General features: G+C 39.7%; 1 protein-coding gene across 1 annotated transcript; it reads left to right on the top strand.

The window, feature by feature from the left end:
- Positions 1 to 8,693: 8,693 nt before the first annotated feature.
- On the top strand, positions 8,694 to 18,830 carry TSN (translin). The gene is made up of 6 exons (XM_037850160.1): positions 8,694 to 8,892; positions 10,059 to 10,152; positions 10,948 to 11,044; positions 12,903 to 13,018; positions 13,721 to 13,800; positions 15,649 to 18,830. The coding sequence occupies exons 1-6, from the start codon at positions 8,827 to 8,829 to the stop codon at positions 15,880 to 15,882; spliced, it is 687 nt and encodes a 228-aa protein (XP_037706088.1). The 5' UTR covers positions 8,694 to 8,826; the 3' UTR covers positions 15,883 to 18,830.
- Positions 18,831 to 20,202: the final 1,372 nt, after the last annotated feature.

Raw genomic sequence — 20,202 nt, 5'->3', positions numbered from 1 at the left:
GCCTGCATCCTCTCCAGCTCGGCACGAGGTCACCTCCGGGAAGCATCCTGACCTGCAGTGACCACAGCTCTTTCTTGGACTGTCCCTCCCGTCAGGTCTTCATGCACTGGCTGGAGGTTCAAGAGGGTGGGAGGCAGCAGCCTGATTCTTCCTCAGGGCTACTCCTTCTGGGATTCTTCCTGCTCCCCCAGTGAAATTTTGGGGTGAGCTCATTGCTCCTCGATGGCCCCTCAGTTATTAATGAAAAGAAGCATTTTTCCAAGTGTTTCAAATCTAAGATCACTGGTCTGCCCTCCCAGCTCCAGTCCACTTCAGCCAAGGACACCCCAAGGGGTCGTGATCCACACTGTCATCTTCCTGGCTCATCCTCTCCCTGCACCCAGCTGCTGTTTGGGGCCCTTCAGGGTGGGGCCCCTGAGAGCTCAGGGATGGCCAGGAAGGGTGATGTGATGGTGGTGGCACATGGCCTGGGAACTCTGGTGGGGGCCATCCCAGCTTGCTGGCTCTTTCTCTCCGAGCTCTTTGGAGGCTTCCCTCATGGGCTGCTCCAGACTCGGCCCCCTGCCAGTGGTCCCACTGTCTGCTGAGGGCCTCTCTGTGTCCAGGCTCCTCATGGGAAGGGCCTTTCTAGGCTGTCCCGTATGGTCCTTCAGTAATGGCCACACCTTTGGGCCATCACTGTTGGCGGGAGAGGCCTCTTCCTACTTGTGCTGCTGCAGGTGGTCCTGGGGCCCCAATGTTGGGCAGGTCCTGGTTCTTGTAACCCCAAAGTCCAGAGGACATGACCAAGCTCCCTGGTTCTCTGAAGGCCCCTCCCTCAGTGTGTATGCTGGGGTGGGAACCTTCCTTTTTCCCAGGGATGGACTCTTGACAGATCTCATAGCTCCTGAGGGTGGAGAGGAGCAGGGAAGGAAGACAGCAAGCTACAGTTCACTCCCATAAATCCTCTTTCCAGTTTCCCCCACTCCTCCTTCCCAGGGATTCCTGGCCTTGCCCTACATCCCCCAGGAGAGTGGTGCACCAGAGCTGGCAAACCTGCTCTCTGTCTCACAGCCCAGCACTTCCTAAGAGGGCATAAGCACATGATTACCTGGGGGGATCATTACAAGCAGGTTCTGGTAAGCAGGTCTGAGGCAGGGCCATAGCTTCTTTTTCTAACATGTTTGCTGGTGAGGCTGGTGCTCCATGGACCACACTTTGAGGAGCGAGAGTAGAGATTTGTGGTGTGAGTCACCATAGTGGGAGCAGCCTGAAATGGTTTTTGAGGAAAATACAGGTCCTGGGCCCATCTCAGGTGTTGGAATGACCTGTTGGGGCAGGTTGTCTCTGGGCCTCAGTATCCTGTCTATAAAAGAAGAGGTAGGCGGAGATGATGTTAAGGTCTCCTCCGTGGTACATTGTGCTCTTTACCAGTGTGTTCTTAACTAATAATAAGACTAGCAGCTGGTGGGCCTCTGCCGGTGATGGGATAAGCTGGCACAGGTTGCTCCTTCCTCCCTTCCTTCTGGTTTCCACCCCTCTTTCCATTTAAGGAAACTTGCAGAGGTGCAGCACCAATTATGTAACCTTCTGGGTTACTAAAATGAGGTATCATTTCACCATTAAATTAGCCCCGGATGTCTACAGGGTTAACTTTCAGGTTGGGGAGGGTATAGCCAAAGTTGGCTGACATAGTTCCCAGTGGGCAGGGGGGTAGAAATTTCTTCCACCTGTCTGGATGGTGATTTAGCAAAATGTGTCAAGAACTTTAAACATAGGACCTATCAGATGAAATGATCTGAAATACTGATAAGAACTTACATAGACTTTAATTACATACAGCGTTACTTATAATAGAAAGAACTGGAAACAACCAAAATAGCCTATGACATAAGGGACTGGGTTAATAAACATGGCATGTCCAATTGATGGATAAAATCACATTAAAAATGTCTGCATTTCAGGTGTTAATATTAGGGTGGTATATGGGAAAAATACACCTAATGCAAACTATGGACTATAGTTAACAGTAATATTTCAATATGCTTTCATCAGTTGTAACAAAGGTACCACATTAAGGTTAAGTGTCAATAATGGGGGGGGGGATAAAGTGTAGGTTTTTTTTCTTTTTGGAGCAATGAAAATGTTCTAAATTTGCCTGCAGTGATAAATGCACAACTCTGTGATTACACTGAGAGCCATTGATTGTATGCGTTGGATGAATTGTATGGTGTGTGAATAAAACTTCTTTGAAATAAACAAAAATGAGAAAAAAACAAGAAAAAAGTCTGCATTTACAAGGTGATTAAACAAACTTCTGTGTGAGAACAAGGGAAGAGATGTTTATTTGGTGCAGGATATATGTCTTCTACAGCACACTGAGTAATTTAATTTGTATGGTCAGTTTATTCAAACACCATAAAAAATGGAACTTTGAATAGGAAGTGAGATCTGGTGGGTTTGTGCAGGTTAGTATGAAATAGCGATACATGCAAAAGTAATTCAGGCAGAGAATAAAAATATATTTGTAGGGACCCCCTGAGGAGCTGAGGAAAAATGCGGAAATGTTGGATGTCCCCACCTGGGTTATTACTGATTTCCTCACAAACATTGAGGACTGACAGTTTGGTAGGCCAGCCTTGGATCTTAGGGGTTGCCCTTATGAGGCTTGTTGCTACAAAGGAGAGGCTAAGCCTACTTATAATTGTGCCTAAGTGTCTCCCCCTGAGTACCTCTTTGTTGCTCAGATGTGGCCCTCTCGCTCTCTCTCTAACTAAGCCTCCTTGGCAGGTGAACTCACTGCCCTCCCCCCATGTGGGACCTGACTCCCAGGGGTGTAAATCTTCCTGGCAACGCAGGATATGACTCCCGGGGATGAGCCTGGACTCTGCATCGTGGGATTGAGAAAATCCTCTTGACCAAAAAGGGGAAGCAAAATGAAACAAAATAAGGTTTCAGTGGCTTAGAGATTTCAAATGGAGTTAAGAGATCACTCTGGAGGGCATTCTTATGCAATATATATGTATGTGTGTGTGTATATATATATATATATATATATTATATATATATATATATATATATATCCCTTTTTAGGTTTTAGTGTATTGGAATAGCTAGAAGGAAATATCTGAAACTGTTAAACTGCAACCTAGCAGCCTTGATTCCTGAAGACTATTGTATATCTATGTAGCTTACATGGTGTGACAGTGTGATTGTGAAAACCCTGTGGTTCACACTTCCTTTATCTAGTGAATGGACAGATGAGTAGAAAAATGGGGACAAAAACTAAATGAAAAATAGGGTGGGATGGGGAGGATGGAATGATTTGGGAGTTCTTTTTAACTTTTATCTTTTATTCTTATTTTTATTCTTTTTGATGTAAGGAAAATGTTCAAAAATTGATTGGGGTTATTAAACTATATGATGGTACTGTAAACAGTTGATTGTACACCATGGATGATTGTATGGTATGTGAATATACTTAATAAAACTTAATTTTAAAAATTGATTGAATAAATTATAAAACAAATTGAGAAAATGTCAATTTTTATGTGACAAGGGTCATTGGAAATGAATAAGAATAAGATGAACACTTTAATAGAAAAATGTGCAAAAAATCCATAGAGAATCCTCCTCCAAGAAATTTCAGTTCGCATAAGAAAAATCATTCAGGCATACATGGAGAAGTTAAATGAGATTCCTTTATGCCCTGATCGGATTTTTAATGTTTAAAAGACATTGAGCTAACACCAGTCAGCGTGTAAGTAGTTGCAACTATTCTGCAGAGTAATTTCACAAAGTTCATTCATTCACCAAGTATCTATTGACTGTCTGCCAGGCACTGAGAAGGACCCTCAATGGGATTGGGGTGGTGGTGGTGATTCAGCCCCCTTAGGAGCATTTGGAAATATTCAGGGCATCTGGAATTTTCATCATGACTTGTGGTGTTATTGACCTTTAGCACCTGGCTGTTGTGAATGCACTGAGTGGGACAGTCCACTGTGTTGATTATATTATTTGTCCCGTTTATTCTTCCTGGAGCTGATCTCCTGGCCACACTGACTTTAGGCCATGTGACCTGTTTTGACCAGGGGGATGTGGGCAGACAGCAGATTGTATCAGTTCTGAATGGAAGCTTAAAGAAGTGTCCCCCGTTTCCTCACCATCTTGTGCCATCCACCTGGAGCAAAACATACCCAGGCCACTCTCTCTCAGCCTGTGCCCTGCAATGAGGTTCAGACCAGAGTGAAAAAGTAGACTTGAAACCTGAGCCCCACCAAGTCAGGATCCCATTTTTCTCATGGGTAATAAGTTGGCTTTGATTAACATCTAGTGATTCTCCCCAATTTTTCTGGAAGACTTTTTTTTTAAATTCATTTTATTGAGATATATTCACATACCGTGCAGTCATAAAAAACAAAGCATACATTCGATTATTCACAGTACCATTACATAGCTGTGCATTCATCACCAAAATCAATCCCTGACACCTTCATTACCACACACACAAAAATAACAAGAATAATAATTAAAGTGAAAAAGAGCAATTAAAGTAAAAAAGAACACTGGGTGCCTTTGTTTGTTTGTTTGTTTCCTTCTCCCATTTTTCTACTCATCCATCCATAAACTAGACAAAGGGGAGTGTGGTCCTTATGGCTTTCCCAATCACATTGTCACCCCTCATAAGCCACATTTTTACGCAATCGTCTTCAAGATTCATGGGTTCTGGGTTGTAGTTTGATAGTTTCAGGTATTTACTGCTAGCTACTCCAATTCACTGAACCTAAAAAGGGTTGTCTATATTGTGCTTAAGAGTGCCCACCAGAGTGACCTCTTGGCTCCTTTTGGAATCTCTCTGCCACTATAGCTTATTTCATTTTCTGGAAGACTTTTGTCTTGCCTTGTAGAAGGGTTCAAAGCTTTACATACATGGCTGACCTCTTTTATGTGCTTCTCTATCTTCTCCTGTGAATTTCGCTCTAAACTGAATATTTGATGAAAATTTCTTTCTGTTTCTCAATAAGATTCAGGAAAGCTTTGAAGTTTCTGCTGGAGCTGTTGCTTCTCCCTTTCAAACTGTGATTTTCTGGATGACAAAGAGGCTTTCTTTCTCAGTTTGGAGACTTTTAACATGATTGTGAATTGCCCCATCGCTGCATTCAAACAATTCCTGAGCACTGGTCTATGGGGACTCTGATCCCAGAGCTGAGACAGAAGCAAGGATGCTGCAAATGCTTGTGCTGTTTGTGCCCTGCACAAAGGCTTCTGGCTCAGTGGATGCAGGGGGCTGGAAATCCAGCTGATGTTCTGCTCTACCACCAAGCCTGGTGCTTGAGGGGCTGGGCTGCCCAGAGGGTGAGCCTTTCCTTAATTTGCACTCCTCCATCCACAGCCTCTGCTAGTTTAAAGGATGGGTCAGACACAAGGCGCCAGGGAGTACCCAGCCTTGTCCATGCCACCACCCTAGTTAAAGCCATCAACTCTGGTTTTAGCCCTGTCTGACAGTGTTGGACTTCTGACCTACAGAACTGTAAGATGATAAATTTGTGCTGCTTTAAGGCACTAAATTTGTGATAATTTGTTATAGCTGCATAGAAAACGAATACAAGAATTTTTGCATTATACGTTCATGAGGGATATTGGTTTGTAGATTTCTTGCCTTTTTCTGGTTTTGTTATCAGGGTGATGCTTCTCATTGGTTGCCTGAGGATGAAGCCAATGTGTAGTCCTAGTTGATGAGTACACTGGAAAGATGAAACGTAAGTAGGGTAAAGTAGGGGGATCGGTGTTAGGGGAGATACTGTGCCCAACAATTTCAGACTTCCCTGCATGCCTAATCCATCTTTCATACTGATGTTTTCCACCTCCTAACATTTATTATGTGTCTCTCTACCCAGATTATTCTTCTCACCCTTCTTACTGTCTGTTACACATTCTTAAGTAAGGAACCATTACCTTGATAACATTCAACCAATGTTTATTAAACATTTATTCCATGCTGGTTGCCCAGGATAATCATTATCTGTGCTTATCTGCACTTGGAAATTTACTCAATCATTTTCACTTATGCTGAATTTGGATTATTTAATAGTAAAAGGAAGGGCACTGTTAGTCTTTTGCCTGCATTGTTGGTAATCCCAACTTTAGAGCTAGTTATTACCAATCTTAACATGACAGATGAGAAAAGACACATGCAAGGGATGTTTAAAAACTGCCTTCTATTTTCGGAAAAAGTGATCTTGCAGACTGCTGTTCCTGCTAGAATTGTAAAAGTCACAAGATTTGCTTTGAGTTGGAATGGAGACAAAGGTTGCAGGATCTGAAAAGTGAATTTGCATTTGTATGAAGTCGTTAATACACAAAAAGTGGTGCTTAGAACATTTTTATCAGGTACTAAATCTCAACAAATATTAGCTATTGTTATATTTATCTTTTTTTGTGTGTCAATTGTGAGATTCTCTTGCCTAAATTTTTGGACCACAAAACAGTGCCTGATCTCAGATGTACACAGGTAAAAAATACTGTCTTTGGAAAAGCTACTAAAATTGAGATTTTCTAGTCTGTCACATCATAGGGCTGTTAGGGTCAAGTTAGATAAAGTATTTAAAGTCTCAAGTGACTGTTATCATTATATAGTAGATAGAGGATAATTGCCTAGTGATTTGGATTCCAGCTTTGACACTTACTAGTTGCACATGACCTTAGGCAAATCAATCTCTCTGTAGAACAGTTCCTTTATTGATAAGGTAACAATGGAATCCACCTCACATGATTTCAATGAGAATTAAATATGATCTTTCTTGTAAAGTGCTTAAAATAATGCTGGGCATGAAACAAGCACTAAATATTCCTTAGTGCTTATCATTTCATTGATAAGCAATAATTTTTTTTATTTAATAAGTGTTATTTTTCAAAATATACAGTTGGTTGGACCTGTTCATGCATCTTCACCAGCAGCTGGGACATCTCCACCCTTGGTGTTTCTGATATAAATTACTTGAGCTCTGTGTTTTGAAACCAGGTTGGTAAGTCCTTTACTAAGCTCCTAAAGGGCTGCCCTGGCCAGGGAACCTCGAATCTTCTGTCTCTCAGAGATGACAGCTGGGGTTATAAACTTGTACTATAGTCAGGAACTTCCTTACAGAGTTTGTCACAGTGGCTCTGTCAAACAAGACTAGGTTATTGAGCCTATCCTGAACTTTGCCTTTGGACCACTTCTTCTTTTTGGCTTTGCCACCAGATTTGTTCACTGGGTCTTTGTCTTTCTTGGCCAACTTTCCGGCATCTTTCTTCTTGTCTTCCTTGGGGGGCATTGTGAAGCTCAGAGAGCAGTTGCTGCCACTGCAGCCTTGCTAAGATGTCAGGATAAGCAATAATTTTAATTCATTTGAAGAGTATACCATACACATATATATGCATTTGTATTTGTACAGTATTTGTATGGAATAATTCTGGAATGACAAACAATAAACTGTCATAATGGTTGCCTGCACAATGTGGAAAGAGATGCAAGGTGAGTGGAAAAGAAACTTGTATTTCACTGCACACACTTACAAAATTCATGTACAGTTGACAGTCTACCCTGGAGGTTTCTCTTATGCAAGCTCCAGCTAGATATCCCATATGAGCACAGAATGCCATGCCGTAACCAACAGTTGTCCCAAAATACCTAGGTCCCTATCTGACATTCTGTAAGTTTCACTCACCAAGTTTATCTCTCAGAAACTTAAATCCACCAAAGTGTTCCTATGCCAGACAAGGTCTAAAACCCAGAGGCAATAGCCTCCTTAAGAACAACAATCGGACGCGACTCCCTTCCCCATAATGTTGACACTCCTTTTCAATATAAACAAGTTACGGTGGTTTTTGTCTAGACACCTCTGAAAATCGAGAATGTGATTGCACAAGAATGTGATTAAACGAGAATGTGATTAAATGAGAGGAGGGGTAGCAACAAACAAGAAAGGATTTAACAAAGGATTAGGAATACTGAATCTTTATAAATATGTTTTTTAGATGCTAGGGTATTAGAATAGCTAGAAGGAAATAACTGAAAAGGTGGACCTGTAACCCATAACATTCTTTGAAATTTGCTCTCTACTTATTAAATCGTATTTTGAAAGTTATAACTGTTAAATTTCATAATAAAAAATGTAAAAAAATTCATGTAACTTTAAACAGGTAATACAATCACGCAGATCAGACTTCTCAGAATAAATTTTAAAAAGGCATGCACATGGAGAAATCTCTGCCTCCTAATCCATCTCCCATTTACATAGTCTCCCTCAACACTTATTTTCCCGTGAATTCTTTGTAAATACAAATGCATATTATTTGAGTATCTATTTTACACACAAATTGCAACCTCTCTACACTCTTCTCTACGTTCCCTATGCACCTGGCTTTTTATATACTGAGGCATTTTCCCCTTCGCTGTTGCACAAAACAGGTAACTACTGTACAACCATATACAGTGCATCACTCACGCCACTCCCAAACCCGCCCCCTTTCTCCAGGGCCAACGTGCTCCTAGGCCCCCGCTCCCAGGTTGTTCCAGCGATGCCTGTCCAAAGGCCCCGGACGCAAGTCCCTCCCCCAGCCCCTCCCCTGCCTTCTGGGCGGGTTGGCGCTACGGCTTCAGCTACCGACGCGCGGTGGTGCCTCAGGCATTGCGAAGGGCAGCCCGGCCTCCGGCGCGCCGCGGGCCTCGGAGGACCCCGGCGACGGTCGTGGCGTAGGGCCGACTGGAGGCGGTGGCGGCATTGCTATTGACTGCGCTATTTGTTTCTGGAAACTACTGTTCTGGCCGCTTTCGCTACACAGGCTGATTGTTTTACCGTTGGCGCCATGTCTGTGAGCGAGATCTTCGTGGAGCTGCAGGGCTTTTTGGCTGCTGAGCAGGACATTCGAGAGGCGAGCCCTATCCCTTCCCTTTCCTCCTTTGCCTTGCCTAGCTTGGCCGCCTCGTCGGGGCCTCCTCAGTCCCTCAGTCTCGGGGGGTGGGGATCACGTGGGGATGGGTTGCTTTTCCTTTTGTTGCTTTCTTTTTGTGTAAGGTGCCTCCTCCCAGCTCCTACGTTGCTTCTTTATCTTGGGCCCCTGTGCTCGGGCCTCGACTCCCCAATATTATCTGCCTCTTTTTAGTGTCAGTTTTCCTTCTTTTCTGCACTTGCTTGTGTTGAAGATTCGGTGTGCGCATGGGACTTAGCCAAGGCGCCTTTTATATGTGTGACTCTTAAAAGCACATGTGACCCGCCCTGTTTAAAATTCTCCTACGACTTCTCATTCCAGAGGATAAGAGTCTAGATTCTACTTTGGCCTCCAAGGTCTCTCTCTCTCTCTTCTTAATCTCATTTTAGGCTCCTCTCCCTTTGCATGTCATGTTCAACTTCCTCCCTTTCGTTCTTTCACTGCTCCAGATAGTTTTCAGCCTCAAGATCTTTTGCATATACTCCTTGCTTTTCCTGGAATGCACCCCCTCTTGGTTATCTGTTATTCATCTCTTTAACCTCCAAGTCTAAATTGTCTTTCCTGTTACATTTTCTCTCAATACTTAAAACATTTTTTAATTTGTGCGGTTATTTTTTAAAATGTCTGTCTTCTCTGTTATACTCTGAACTGCAAGAGGGTAGAAACTGCTTGCTTCCCCAGTGTTTACACCATCCAGCACAAAAGTTGCTTAGTGAATATTTGCAAAATAAATAAATTAAAAATACTAATACTTGTATTGAATTGAACTGTTATCAACTACGTTCACATACATGTTCTTTTAATTTTTATAGTGTCCCAGTGGGATAATTGGGGGTGGAGGATGGGTGTCTGTTATTTTTTGAAGGCACAGATGGCGAAATCTCAAGACTTAGTTACTTGCTAAAGGTCCCAGGGAGGAAGTAAGTTAAAGAGTAAGGATTCTAACCTGGTTATTTTGGGTACAAATTCAGCCCTTGTATAGATCAGTAGTGTTATGAATATATGGTAAGGTGAGATAGATCAAATATGCTATCCAGTATATCTTGTTTGAGGCTTTGATAATTGTTTTGTTGAATTTATCTTACATTTTAATTTTTAATTCTTTCCAGGAAATCCGAAAAGTTGTACAGAGTTTAGAACAAACAGCTCGAGAGATTTTAACTCTTCTGCAAGGGGTCCATCAGGGTGCTGGGTTTCAAGACAGTAAGTTCTTTGTTTTGATTTTTTTTTTTTTTTTATTAAATTCAGTTTTATTGAAATACATTCACACACCATACAATCATCCATGATATACAATCCACTGTCCACAGTATGATAACATAGTTATGTGTTCATCACCACAATCTATCTCTGAACATTTTCCTTACCTTTGTTTTGATTTTGAAAGTTTTTATCCATTTTATAAATATCCCATTTAGAGAGTTAATTTCCATTCAGAAGACATCGAGTCTCTATTCACTATGAAAATTAAGTATGTCACTCTATTGTAAGATGCAGCCAACTCAGCTAAAATATATTTTTAGGTAGAGATGTTAAAATAATGTAACTTTCAGGTATCAGAAGCAAGTAGCTAGGTCTTTTTTCGCAATGGTAGGGAGTTTGTTAGATCAAGAATAATTGTTAAAGGCTCTTTTTGATCAAATCATGGGAGCTGGTGGCTGTTTAATTTCTAGTCGTCCTCTCAGGACTGGATGACAAGAGTAGCTGGCACACAGCTCCTTACAGATGAGGTCATTTATGACAGTTTGCTAATGTTTTTCCCAACATATTCCTTTTAGCAAGTTTTTGTTTATTCGGTAGTATTGCTTAATCTGTAGGGAAATGAGATATTTTGAGAGCCTGGTGGAAAAACAGTGTTATGTACCCTATATTTGGTAATGACATTTTTAAAAAAGTTTATTTGTTTCCAAGGAGACTACATAGATTATTAAGCCAGAACTGTATTTGAAGTTTACTAAGTCTTTCATTATTTCATTTGATTATCTTTTTTGTGATCAGTTCCAAAGAGGTGTTTGAAAGCTCGAGAACATTTTGGTACTGTAAAAACACATCTAACGTCTCTGAAGACCAAGTTTCCTGCTGAACAGTACTACAGGTTTGTAAGAAAAGTAGCATTATCCTTTAATGTTAACTAAGAAAAAAAAGGAGAAAAATTGTATCTGCTGAATGATTTCTCTCTGCATAGAAGAAACAACAAAAAGGAAATGGATCAAACTATAAATGATTGTATTATAATGGTGACAGATTTTTTTTTCTTCTTTCAACATTTTTTAAGGACCGTGTATTAATTTTGCAATGAAAAAAAGAAAACCAAAAGCATCTATTGTATGAAAGACAAAGTAGAGAATATCTCTTCACTTTATTTAAATTACCAGTGAAATTGTACAAACTAGAGTTATGCTATTAGGTTATCAGATTATGTGGTAGAATATATATGGAGCTGAATTTTACCTCAAAGTTTGAATTTCACTGCTAAGTGACATATTTAGCCAATATTTTATGCCATATTTCATTAAATCTACAATGCCATAAATTTAAGACACACCTTTTTACATACCACTAAGAGAAAAAATGCTGCCATTTAAAATTGTGAAATATGTAGTTTATAAAATGTGTTCTGATTTCAGAGATGTTAAAATAGAAAAACTGGTGCAAATGGTAAATATGTCCCCAATAACAAACTTATCAAATAAAAAAAAGTGAAAAATTGCATCTGAGTATTGGTGAAATATGGTAAATGGAAAGCAAGAATTTCTGCTTATTCTCATTTTTTTGCTATGAATATGAGCGGTAAATAGGATGAGTATTTGAAGAGGTGTAGCATGTCACCTCAGAAGAAGAGTCTTTATTTTTTCACTTGAGATTTTAATCATGTACATAAATAGCAACATGAGAACAAGGAGTTCCAGGGCTTGTACATTATCTCTAGGTGAAAAGATTCCTGATTAGTCCGCTTGTAACATGGTATCACCCAAGTTAACAGAGAGGGCTAGTACAGTTTTTTGTGAAAAAGAGTCTTTAAAGCAGAGGTCAGCAAACTGCTAGTGATCCACTGCCTTGGAAGGCCTGAGAATTTTAAAGGTTTTACAAAAGAAAATCACCAGAGAAGAATATGTGGTAGAGACCAAAGGTGGTCTGTAAAGCCTAACATGTCTACTGTCTGACCCTTTACAGAAAGTTTGCCAACCCCTGCTTTAAGTTAATAACTGGAGCACAGGGAAGTAGGACAATAGAATTCGGAGGGTCTTTAGAGGTCATCTGGTCTGACCTTTCAGAAGTGGCTTGTTTGACATACATTGTCTTGACAAATTTTTGAATTGGTTGCCACACGTGGAAATCAGAAGGCATAGCATCAATAGCCAGTGGTTGTATAAAATTCTCTATTGTTCCTTTTTTAGGCTTCTGGCTCAGTTTAACTGCAGTATCCTGAGGTTTTCAGTCCAATTATTTAGTGGTTGCAAGTGGTAATTGTTTCTTACACATGTGAATCAGGATTTTTTTGATACTATATTCTCAAATCAAAATGTAGGAATAAGTAAATGTTGAGGCAGATGTACAGCTGCAGTTGTCATCCATAATTTTCATTTGCACATTTAATTTTCCTCAGAACAATATTGTTCTTATTGATTAAACTTACAAAACTCAATTCCTGTTATCATCCATAGTCTTCAGTTGTAAATTTTTATATTCACCAAAATTGTATTCATGCTTTTCGTTAATTGTAATAAGGAAATTTATAAATTGGAACTTGTAAAATTAATTTATAATAAATTCATTTAATATATTTCAATGTTGTATTGCTCTTACTTGTCTTATGTATTAGGGTTTTACGTGAAGTAAGATTTTATTTGAAAAAGGCTTACATTTCTAAAATGTTTGAAGGTGACTGTACTAAACCTGCTCGAGGTCTCTAAATCCTAAACCTTTGGTCTAAACATGCTTCCTTAATACAGATTTCATGAGCACTGGAGGTTTGTGTTGCAACGCTTGGTCTTCTTGGCAGCATTTGTTGTGTATTTGGAATCAGAAACACTAGTGACTCGAGAAGCGGTTACAGAAATTCTTGGCAGTAAGTGTTTTCTTAAGTGGTGAGCTGTGTAATTAGGCATGGTATTTTAATTTTTGGTGCGAGTGGCTGTTGTTTGTACTTTGTTTATTAAAGCAAAAGAATGAGAACAAAATGGAAAACCAGTTACCTGGAAACACAAAAACTGAAAATATGTAGTGGCTTGCTATTTTCATTTGGGTATATTTTAAAAGTGTTTTTTCTTTGCAACCTTCAACTTTTAAAAATTTCAAGCCTATAGAAAAGTTGAAAGACTAGTACATTGAACATCTGCATACACCCCACTGAGATTCACCAGTTAATAACATTTTGCCATATTTGCATAGTTTCTCACACTATTGTGTATGTGTACCATTTGAAAGCCATAGACATGACTTCTTCCTTACATTCTTCTGCACACGTCTCCCTAAAACAAGGACATTTTCTCTTGATGTTACTATAATAGTATTCTTGGCAGTATTATTATTTAAGAGAAGAATAGAAGGAAGAGTTGAATTTTTCTTAAAAACTTGAAAATCTGTAGTGAGGTCTAGTTGTCAGTCTTTTGAAATCGAGAAGCCAGTTTAAAAGATACATCCTTTCTTCATTTCACTTACTTATATACCTAGATAGATAGATAGATAGATAGATAGATAGATGTAGATATTCTCAGGCCTAAATTGCCTTCACACTGTGACCTTCTCTTTACTTTCATACATTTTTTAGTTGAACCAGATCGGGAGAAAGGATTTCATCTGGATGTAGAAGACTATCTTTCAGGAGTTTTAATTCTTGCTAGTGAACTGGTAAGAAGCTCAATAATTTGCCTTTTGCTTTTTTAATCTTCTGCTTCACTCTCAGTTTCTTAAAAGATACAGAAATTCAGAAAGTCTGATTATCTGTTAGTCCCCAGGGAGTCAGTTGACTGTGCACTGCTTCTATCACATCTTCTGGGTCTTCAAAGAAATGCGGGTTCACTCAGTGAAGTAGCTGTATGTATTTACTAATTCGTGAACTATTAAAAGATGATAACTCTTCCTTCAGAGTAGTGACAAGACAGAAATATTGGTCGTAACTGTGTTAATTCATATAATGGTTTTTGAAGAAAAATTTACAAAGCTGTATAAATCACTCTTGTCCCTTATCTGCTTAGTCTCCCTCCTGAGAACTTGTCCCATAAAAATAATTCAAAAGAAGGAAAAAGCTGTTAAAGCATTTTATTTATAAAAAAAAAATTGTAGGCCGCTGGAACTTCCATAAAAGGGGAATGATTTAATCAGTTATTAAGTAAGTTGGTAAGTAGTATTAAGCAGTTGTTAAACATGGATATTATGAAGATTGGTATGGAACATTTTGTTGTGTTTGTAATTATGATTGTATTGGTGTTGGTATTGTCCATGACAGATTGAAAATAAAAAAGCTTGGTCCTTCTCCACAGGTAGTCTGAAAAGCACTGCTCTAGAACAGAGGTAGCAAACTGTGGCTTGTGCTGCCTGCTTTTGTAAATAAAGTTCTGTTGGAACACAGCCATGCCCACTGGTTTACCTAATGTCTCTGACCACTTTCCCCTTACGAGAACAGAGTGGAGTAATTGCAACAGAGCCCGTAAGGCCTGCTGAACCCAAAATATGTACAATCTGGCTCTGAAAGAAGAAGTTTGCATATCCTTGCTCTATAGGAAAGCAGTGCAAGGCTGGTATGCTGATCCTTGACCTTTGGCCTTGGGTCCTTCTAGCTTGCAGCTTCCCGCTTTGGCTTTCAGGATGCTGCTCTGGCTTTGGTCATTCCCATGAGTTCTAGCCAGTAGGAGGAGGAAATGGGGACAGGTATCCCCCTCACTTAATGTCATTTCTTTGAAGTTGCACACACAATTTCTTAATGTTCCAGTGGCCTGTCTGCACGGATGTGTGTGTGTCTGAGGAATTTTCGCTGAGGGGCATGGGGATACTGGGGCCCGCTGGCAGTCTGGGCCACCTGCTTCAGGCTTGTTATCTGGCTGGAGAGTCCTGACCAGTAAACTTGAGGCACCTTGTCAAGCGTGAGATGTGTTTAAGACCACATGTAGTAGCAATGCAGGGAAGGGCTAGCTTAGGGAAGCCTGGAAGGAATAGTGGGTAGGATTTTTGGAGATGGGGTACCTTGAGTTGGGCATTGAAGTAAATCTTACTTATGTTGTGTGACTTAATTTTAGCTTCTTAAACCATTTCTATTTTACTACCTTTAGGTGACTGGAGTTGCAGCTCAGTAGGAGAGCTTTAGAAACGTAATCATTTGGCCTAAATTTGAAAAGATGGTAGAACTGCTGTGGTTCCTCTGCAACTTCTTTCATATTTTAGCAGAAGTGAGCTGTAAAGTTGACACACACATAATTTAACACACTTTATGACACAACAGCCAGTTCATGAAATTAGAGAAATTTTAGATGATGTTAATTGTATTAAGCTTTTATTTGGCTAAAATTGTTGCCTCAATTTCAGTGGAGTTCTTTCCATTATGGCATTTATATGTTATCTGTGTTCACATCTAGCATGGGATATGACATCATTGTAGCTCCCTGGGCCTCTGGTTTCTTTTCATAGTTGTGATTTTGGGGAAGAAGCTCTAAGTAAGAGCCATGTTGTTAATGGGTACCCTGTTTATTTCTCCCTGTGTAGTCGAGGCTGTCTGTCAACAGCGTGACTGCTGGTGACTACTCGCGGCCCCTTCACATCTCCACCTTCATCAATGAGCTGGATTCTGGTTTCCGCCTTCTCAACCTGAAGAACGATTCTCTGAGGAAGCGCTATGATGGCTTGAAGTATGACGTGAAGAAAGTAGAGGAGGTGGTCTACGATCTCTCGATCCGTGGCTTCAATAAGGAAATGGCAGCTGCTTGTGCAGAAAAATAGGAGACTTTCCCCTGTTCCTGCCCTCATTTACCTCAGTGGTTGCCAGGGAGGGGGAGCACAGTGCCTCCTAGGGTAGTTAGGACACCCAGTTGCTAAACACTGCGCTGTATTTTCTTAACCAGTTGTGTGGTGTGAGTATCGGAAGTGAAACACTTTCGTGGGGAGTAAAAAAGCCTTCAAAAGGACAAAATTTTCTTTGTTGTTTCAGTGCACTTGCTCTGTAATCCAGTGTATTTCAGTTATGTCAAAAAGTGTAAATGTCAGTCTCTTGTAAAGTCCTTTTGCTTGCCTTGACTCTGCTGATGTATTGACTGAGAAGTTTATTGTCTTGTCATTCTTCCAGATGTGACCTTCGATGTTTTCTATATCCTAAGCCAGCCATCCATACCCAGGGAATAGCCTGGATCCAGTATAAAAATAGATAATTAACAGGATGGTTGCCAAGCAAAGGGAAAGAAGAACTTATTTTATATTCTTCCTCCTCTATTTTAAGCCTTGTGAGTAAATCAGACGTTGAAAGTTCTTGCAAGGGAGTTATAGGCCCAGGGCTCTCTTTAACTGCCATCAAAATATAAAAAATTTAAACTGCAGAGTCCAGCTCAACAGATTATTTTGGGAAGTTTTTGTATTAAGGGATTTAGAAATGTTTTGTCATTGGCTGTATTTTAAGGAATGCTTTACCAGATGGGGGAGTATGGCTTAATATTTTAAGTAGTTTCTATTTTATGATGTCTTAACATTCTGCTATTGCAGCAAACTTTTCATCTTAAAAACCATCTTCATGCACATCTGAACTAACACTTGTGATTTGTTTCTAAGCTATGAAACCTTTTATCCAGCAAGTAGCTAGACAGTTTGGTCTGGGAGAAGAAAGACACCCACACCTCTTAAATTAGCAGTACCCTGTCTAGTATGTTCTTAGAGAAAAATGCTGTGCTTTGTGTGGAAGAAAGATAAAACCTCTTGTTTTTGTTTGTTTTTTTAATTAGCTGGATTTGGTAATTTTTTTTTTTTTTTTAACAGTAAGAAATTTCAGATTGTTAATGGCTATCCCAATAGATATAGTCAGGTTTTAGATTTACACTTTTGGGCAAGTCATTTAAATCTTGTTGGTTTTCCCAAGAACCTCCCTTGCCATTTTTCAGATAGTACTAAGATTAGTTACCAGGTAACTTTTGCTGTTGAATTGAAATTATTATTAAGATGGTGACTTAATCAGCAGTCACTTGCAGCTCACTTCAAGGAAGGTGCTAGTGTTTCCAGAATAATACAAAGTATTTCATGCCTCATACCCATTCAGACTCCCTGTTTGTATGATAGGATATGTGGCATTGCCAGCAGAGCTTTTTATCTCAAGCCAAGTTAAGGACTGAGTCATTTTTCCATCCTGAGGAAAGAAGTAGAAATTAGGCACAAGTTGCTATGCATTGTTGGATTTCCAAACAATTTTCTTGACAATTTTTTTTTCTGCAGACAAGTTTGTAGAAAGAAAAGAGCATCAAGTTCCTCAAAGTGCCCAGGATGGTCACCTGAAATGGGCAGTGGCAGCCCAGGCTGGATTGTGCATAAAACGCTTGTCACTGACATGATCAGACATACTGTAACTCACTTAATAGTTTCCTTTGCCTCTTCATTGATTCTGCCTGAGAATATTAAAGTTCTTGGCAGAAGTTGTGGACTTTAGTTTTAATGAAAGCTTTTTAAGTGGAGGAGTACATTCTGGTCTTGTCATTCCATTTGAGAATTTAAGTGTTGTGTTTATAATAATTCAGCTGTATTTGTTGCTGGCTTGTTGTAAAGCAATAAAACTTTTGGGGGTCTATTTGTAACTTAGTGTGCTGCTATGAGAACTTTTCTGTTAAGCACATACTGCTGTGTAATAGTTACCACATAATCAGATTGCTTTACTGGAAGAGGCAGGTAACGTTTGTTTGGTTTACCTGATTGGAGAATTAATATATTTTAACTGAAGATGTCGAGAAGCCTTGACTGTGGTTTTAGTTTGCCGGAATTGGCAAGTCTGTTTTAGATTGCAATTTTAGAAAAAATGGGTTTTACTTAAGAGCTTGAAAAATCCGCAGTCAATGCTTAGTTGCTAGGGTTGTGGAAACATTAAGAAGCCAGTTTAAAAGATTCATCCTTTCTTCACCTGAATTTCTTAGAATGTGAAAGAGCTTTTTGAGGTAGGGAGAGGTGTATGGAGAAAAGTGTCCACCTCAGGAGTCCCTGGTGGTGATTGGAGACATTTAGGACATTGAGGGGAAGATGGGAGAGGAGTCAGAGCCCGTCTGTGCTGGAGCTGGCACTGACAGGAACGGGATGCATGTGCAGTGCCTCTTATCACATACAAATACTTATCAGGAAGATTTCACGGTTTTTTTTTTTTTTTAAACATTTTATTTGGAAATCCAAACTTACAAGACAGTTGCAAAAATAAAAACATAAAGAGAAGTTCAGCTTACCCCCAACACAGCTTCCTAGGTGTACCAGCTTCTAACATTTTGCCGTATTTGCCATATCATTCTAACTCTCTGTCCATCTGTCTGTCCATCCTTCCTTCCTTCCTTCCTTCCATCCATCCATCCATTCATCCATCCGTCCATTGCTCAATCTGCCTAATCTGTTTTCTAAACCTTTAAGAGTAGTGGTGTACATTGTGGTCCTTGAACACTTGATATTTCTGTGTACTTTTCCTAAGAATAAGAATTAGTTTACTTATGTAACCACCTTAAGAGTTACCAAGTTCAAGAGCTTTAACATTGATACAAAGCTTAAGGTTTATATTCTGATTTTTTCATGTGTCCCAATAATGTCCTTCTGGGCCTTTTCTGTCAGATCGAGTCCAGGATCATGTATTGCATTTGTCATTGTCTCTTTAGTTACTTTTTTTCCTTAAAATTTTGGAAACATAACTTTACAGGGTTTTGACAAAAAAAACAAACAAAAAAGACAAAAAAAAAACCCCATGAAAATATATACTCCCCAAACAAGAAATTTGGGCTTGGTAGAGAAAATGACAAAAGGAGTAACTTATCTACTCTCTCACTTGCATCAGTTACTCAGGATCATCTGGTATCATTTAATATTAATTAACATTTACCCACAGCCATCTGCTCTGGCTGGAGTGCTGCCTTCATTCATTTGAATCAGCTGAGTGTTTCAGTGGCAGAATACTGGCCTCCTTATCGGGACATACCAGCTGGACCTGTCAGCAAGACCAGTTCAGAAATCAGAAAAGACTCCCCTTCCGCTTCTGCCATACTCCTGTTGTCAAACCTCCCATTGATGAACCTTTTGCTCACCTGGACAACTGAAGTGAAGCTGAAACAAAACCCCTACTCTATGTATTTTCTAACTGCATTTGCTTTCTGGAGGAAGACTGCAAGATTGTTTTAATCATTTAAGGGATTGTTTTGGGAGCAGTTAAAAAGTTACTTAGACCCAAAACCAATACCATTAAGACAAAGACCCGTATTCAGTGTTAAAAATTAGTAAACTTTTAGACTTTATTTTTTTGCACTCAGAAACTAACTTTCAAGTTCTAAAGAGAAAGAAGAAAGGATAAGCGTTGATAGCCAAGTTCTCTTTCTTCAACTCTGCTTAGGAGAGCTTGGCCACCAGACTTGGGACCGGTCCTGGAGATGGATGTTAGGAGGGAAACAGCAGGCAACTCTGCCCAGGAGGTTTTGTGACTCAGTGGGCCTTTTCTGTCTCATCTGCAATCTCACTCCTCAAAGGGCAAGGAAATAACTGTTGTTTAACAGAACTGGCCTAATGGACACCTAGGATCTTCCCTGTTCTTGGGATTATAGCCTGCTTAGCAATATCAAGCAGCTCTCTAACCTTTTCATAAACTAAAAACAGTTTGCAAATAAGATTGTTTTCCAAAATACCCTCACTGAGGAAAAACAAAGAAAAGGTTACAGAACTGGCACATGCGTTTTGTGAGCTGACCCCAGAAGGAGAACTGATTTTCATTGTCATGTATATTTTATGCACATTGGAAGGAAGGAGTAGCTGATAACTACGTGGTAGTCAGGGGAACGACAGGGGTCATGGACACACTTTTGGGGAAGTACTTAAATGTGCATACTCTTGTTTTATAAGATGCTCTGCAAATTTTACTATTCTTTTGATTGTGTTATTTTTATGATTATAGAAGGATTATGTAATCACTAAAGAAAATTGGGAAATTACAAGAAATTATAAAGATTGTTTTAGTTTCCTGGGCTGCTCAAGTAAATACCATGATGTGGGTTGAGTTAAACAATGGGAATTTTTTTGCTCATGGTACAAGACTGGGAAAATGTCCAAATCAAG

This window comes from Choloepus didactylus, chromosome 9 (assembly GCF_015220235.1).
Source record: "Choloepus didactylus isolate mChoDid1 chromosome 9, mChoDid1.pri, whole genome shotgun sequence".
NCBI lineage: Eukaryota > Metazoa > Chordata > Mammalia > Pilosa > Megalonychidae > Choloepus > Choloepus didactylus.
This window is presented reverse-complemented; position numbering and strand designations above follow the sequence as displayed.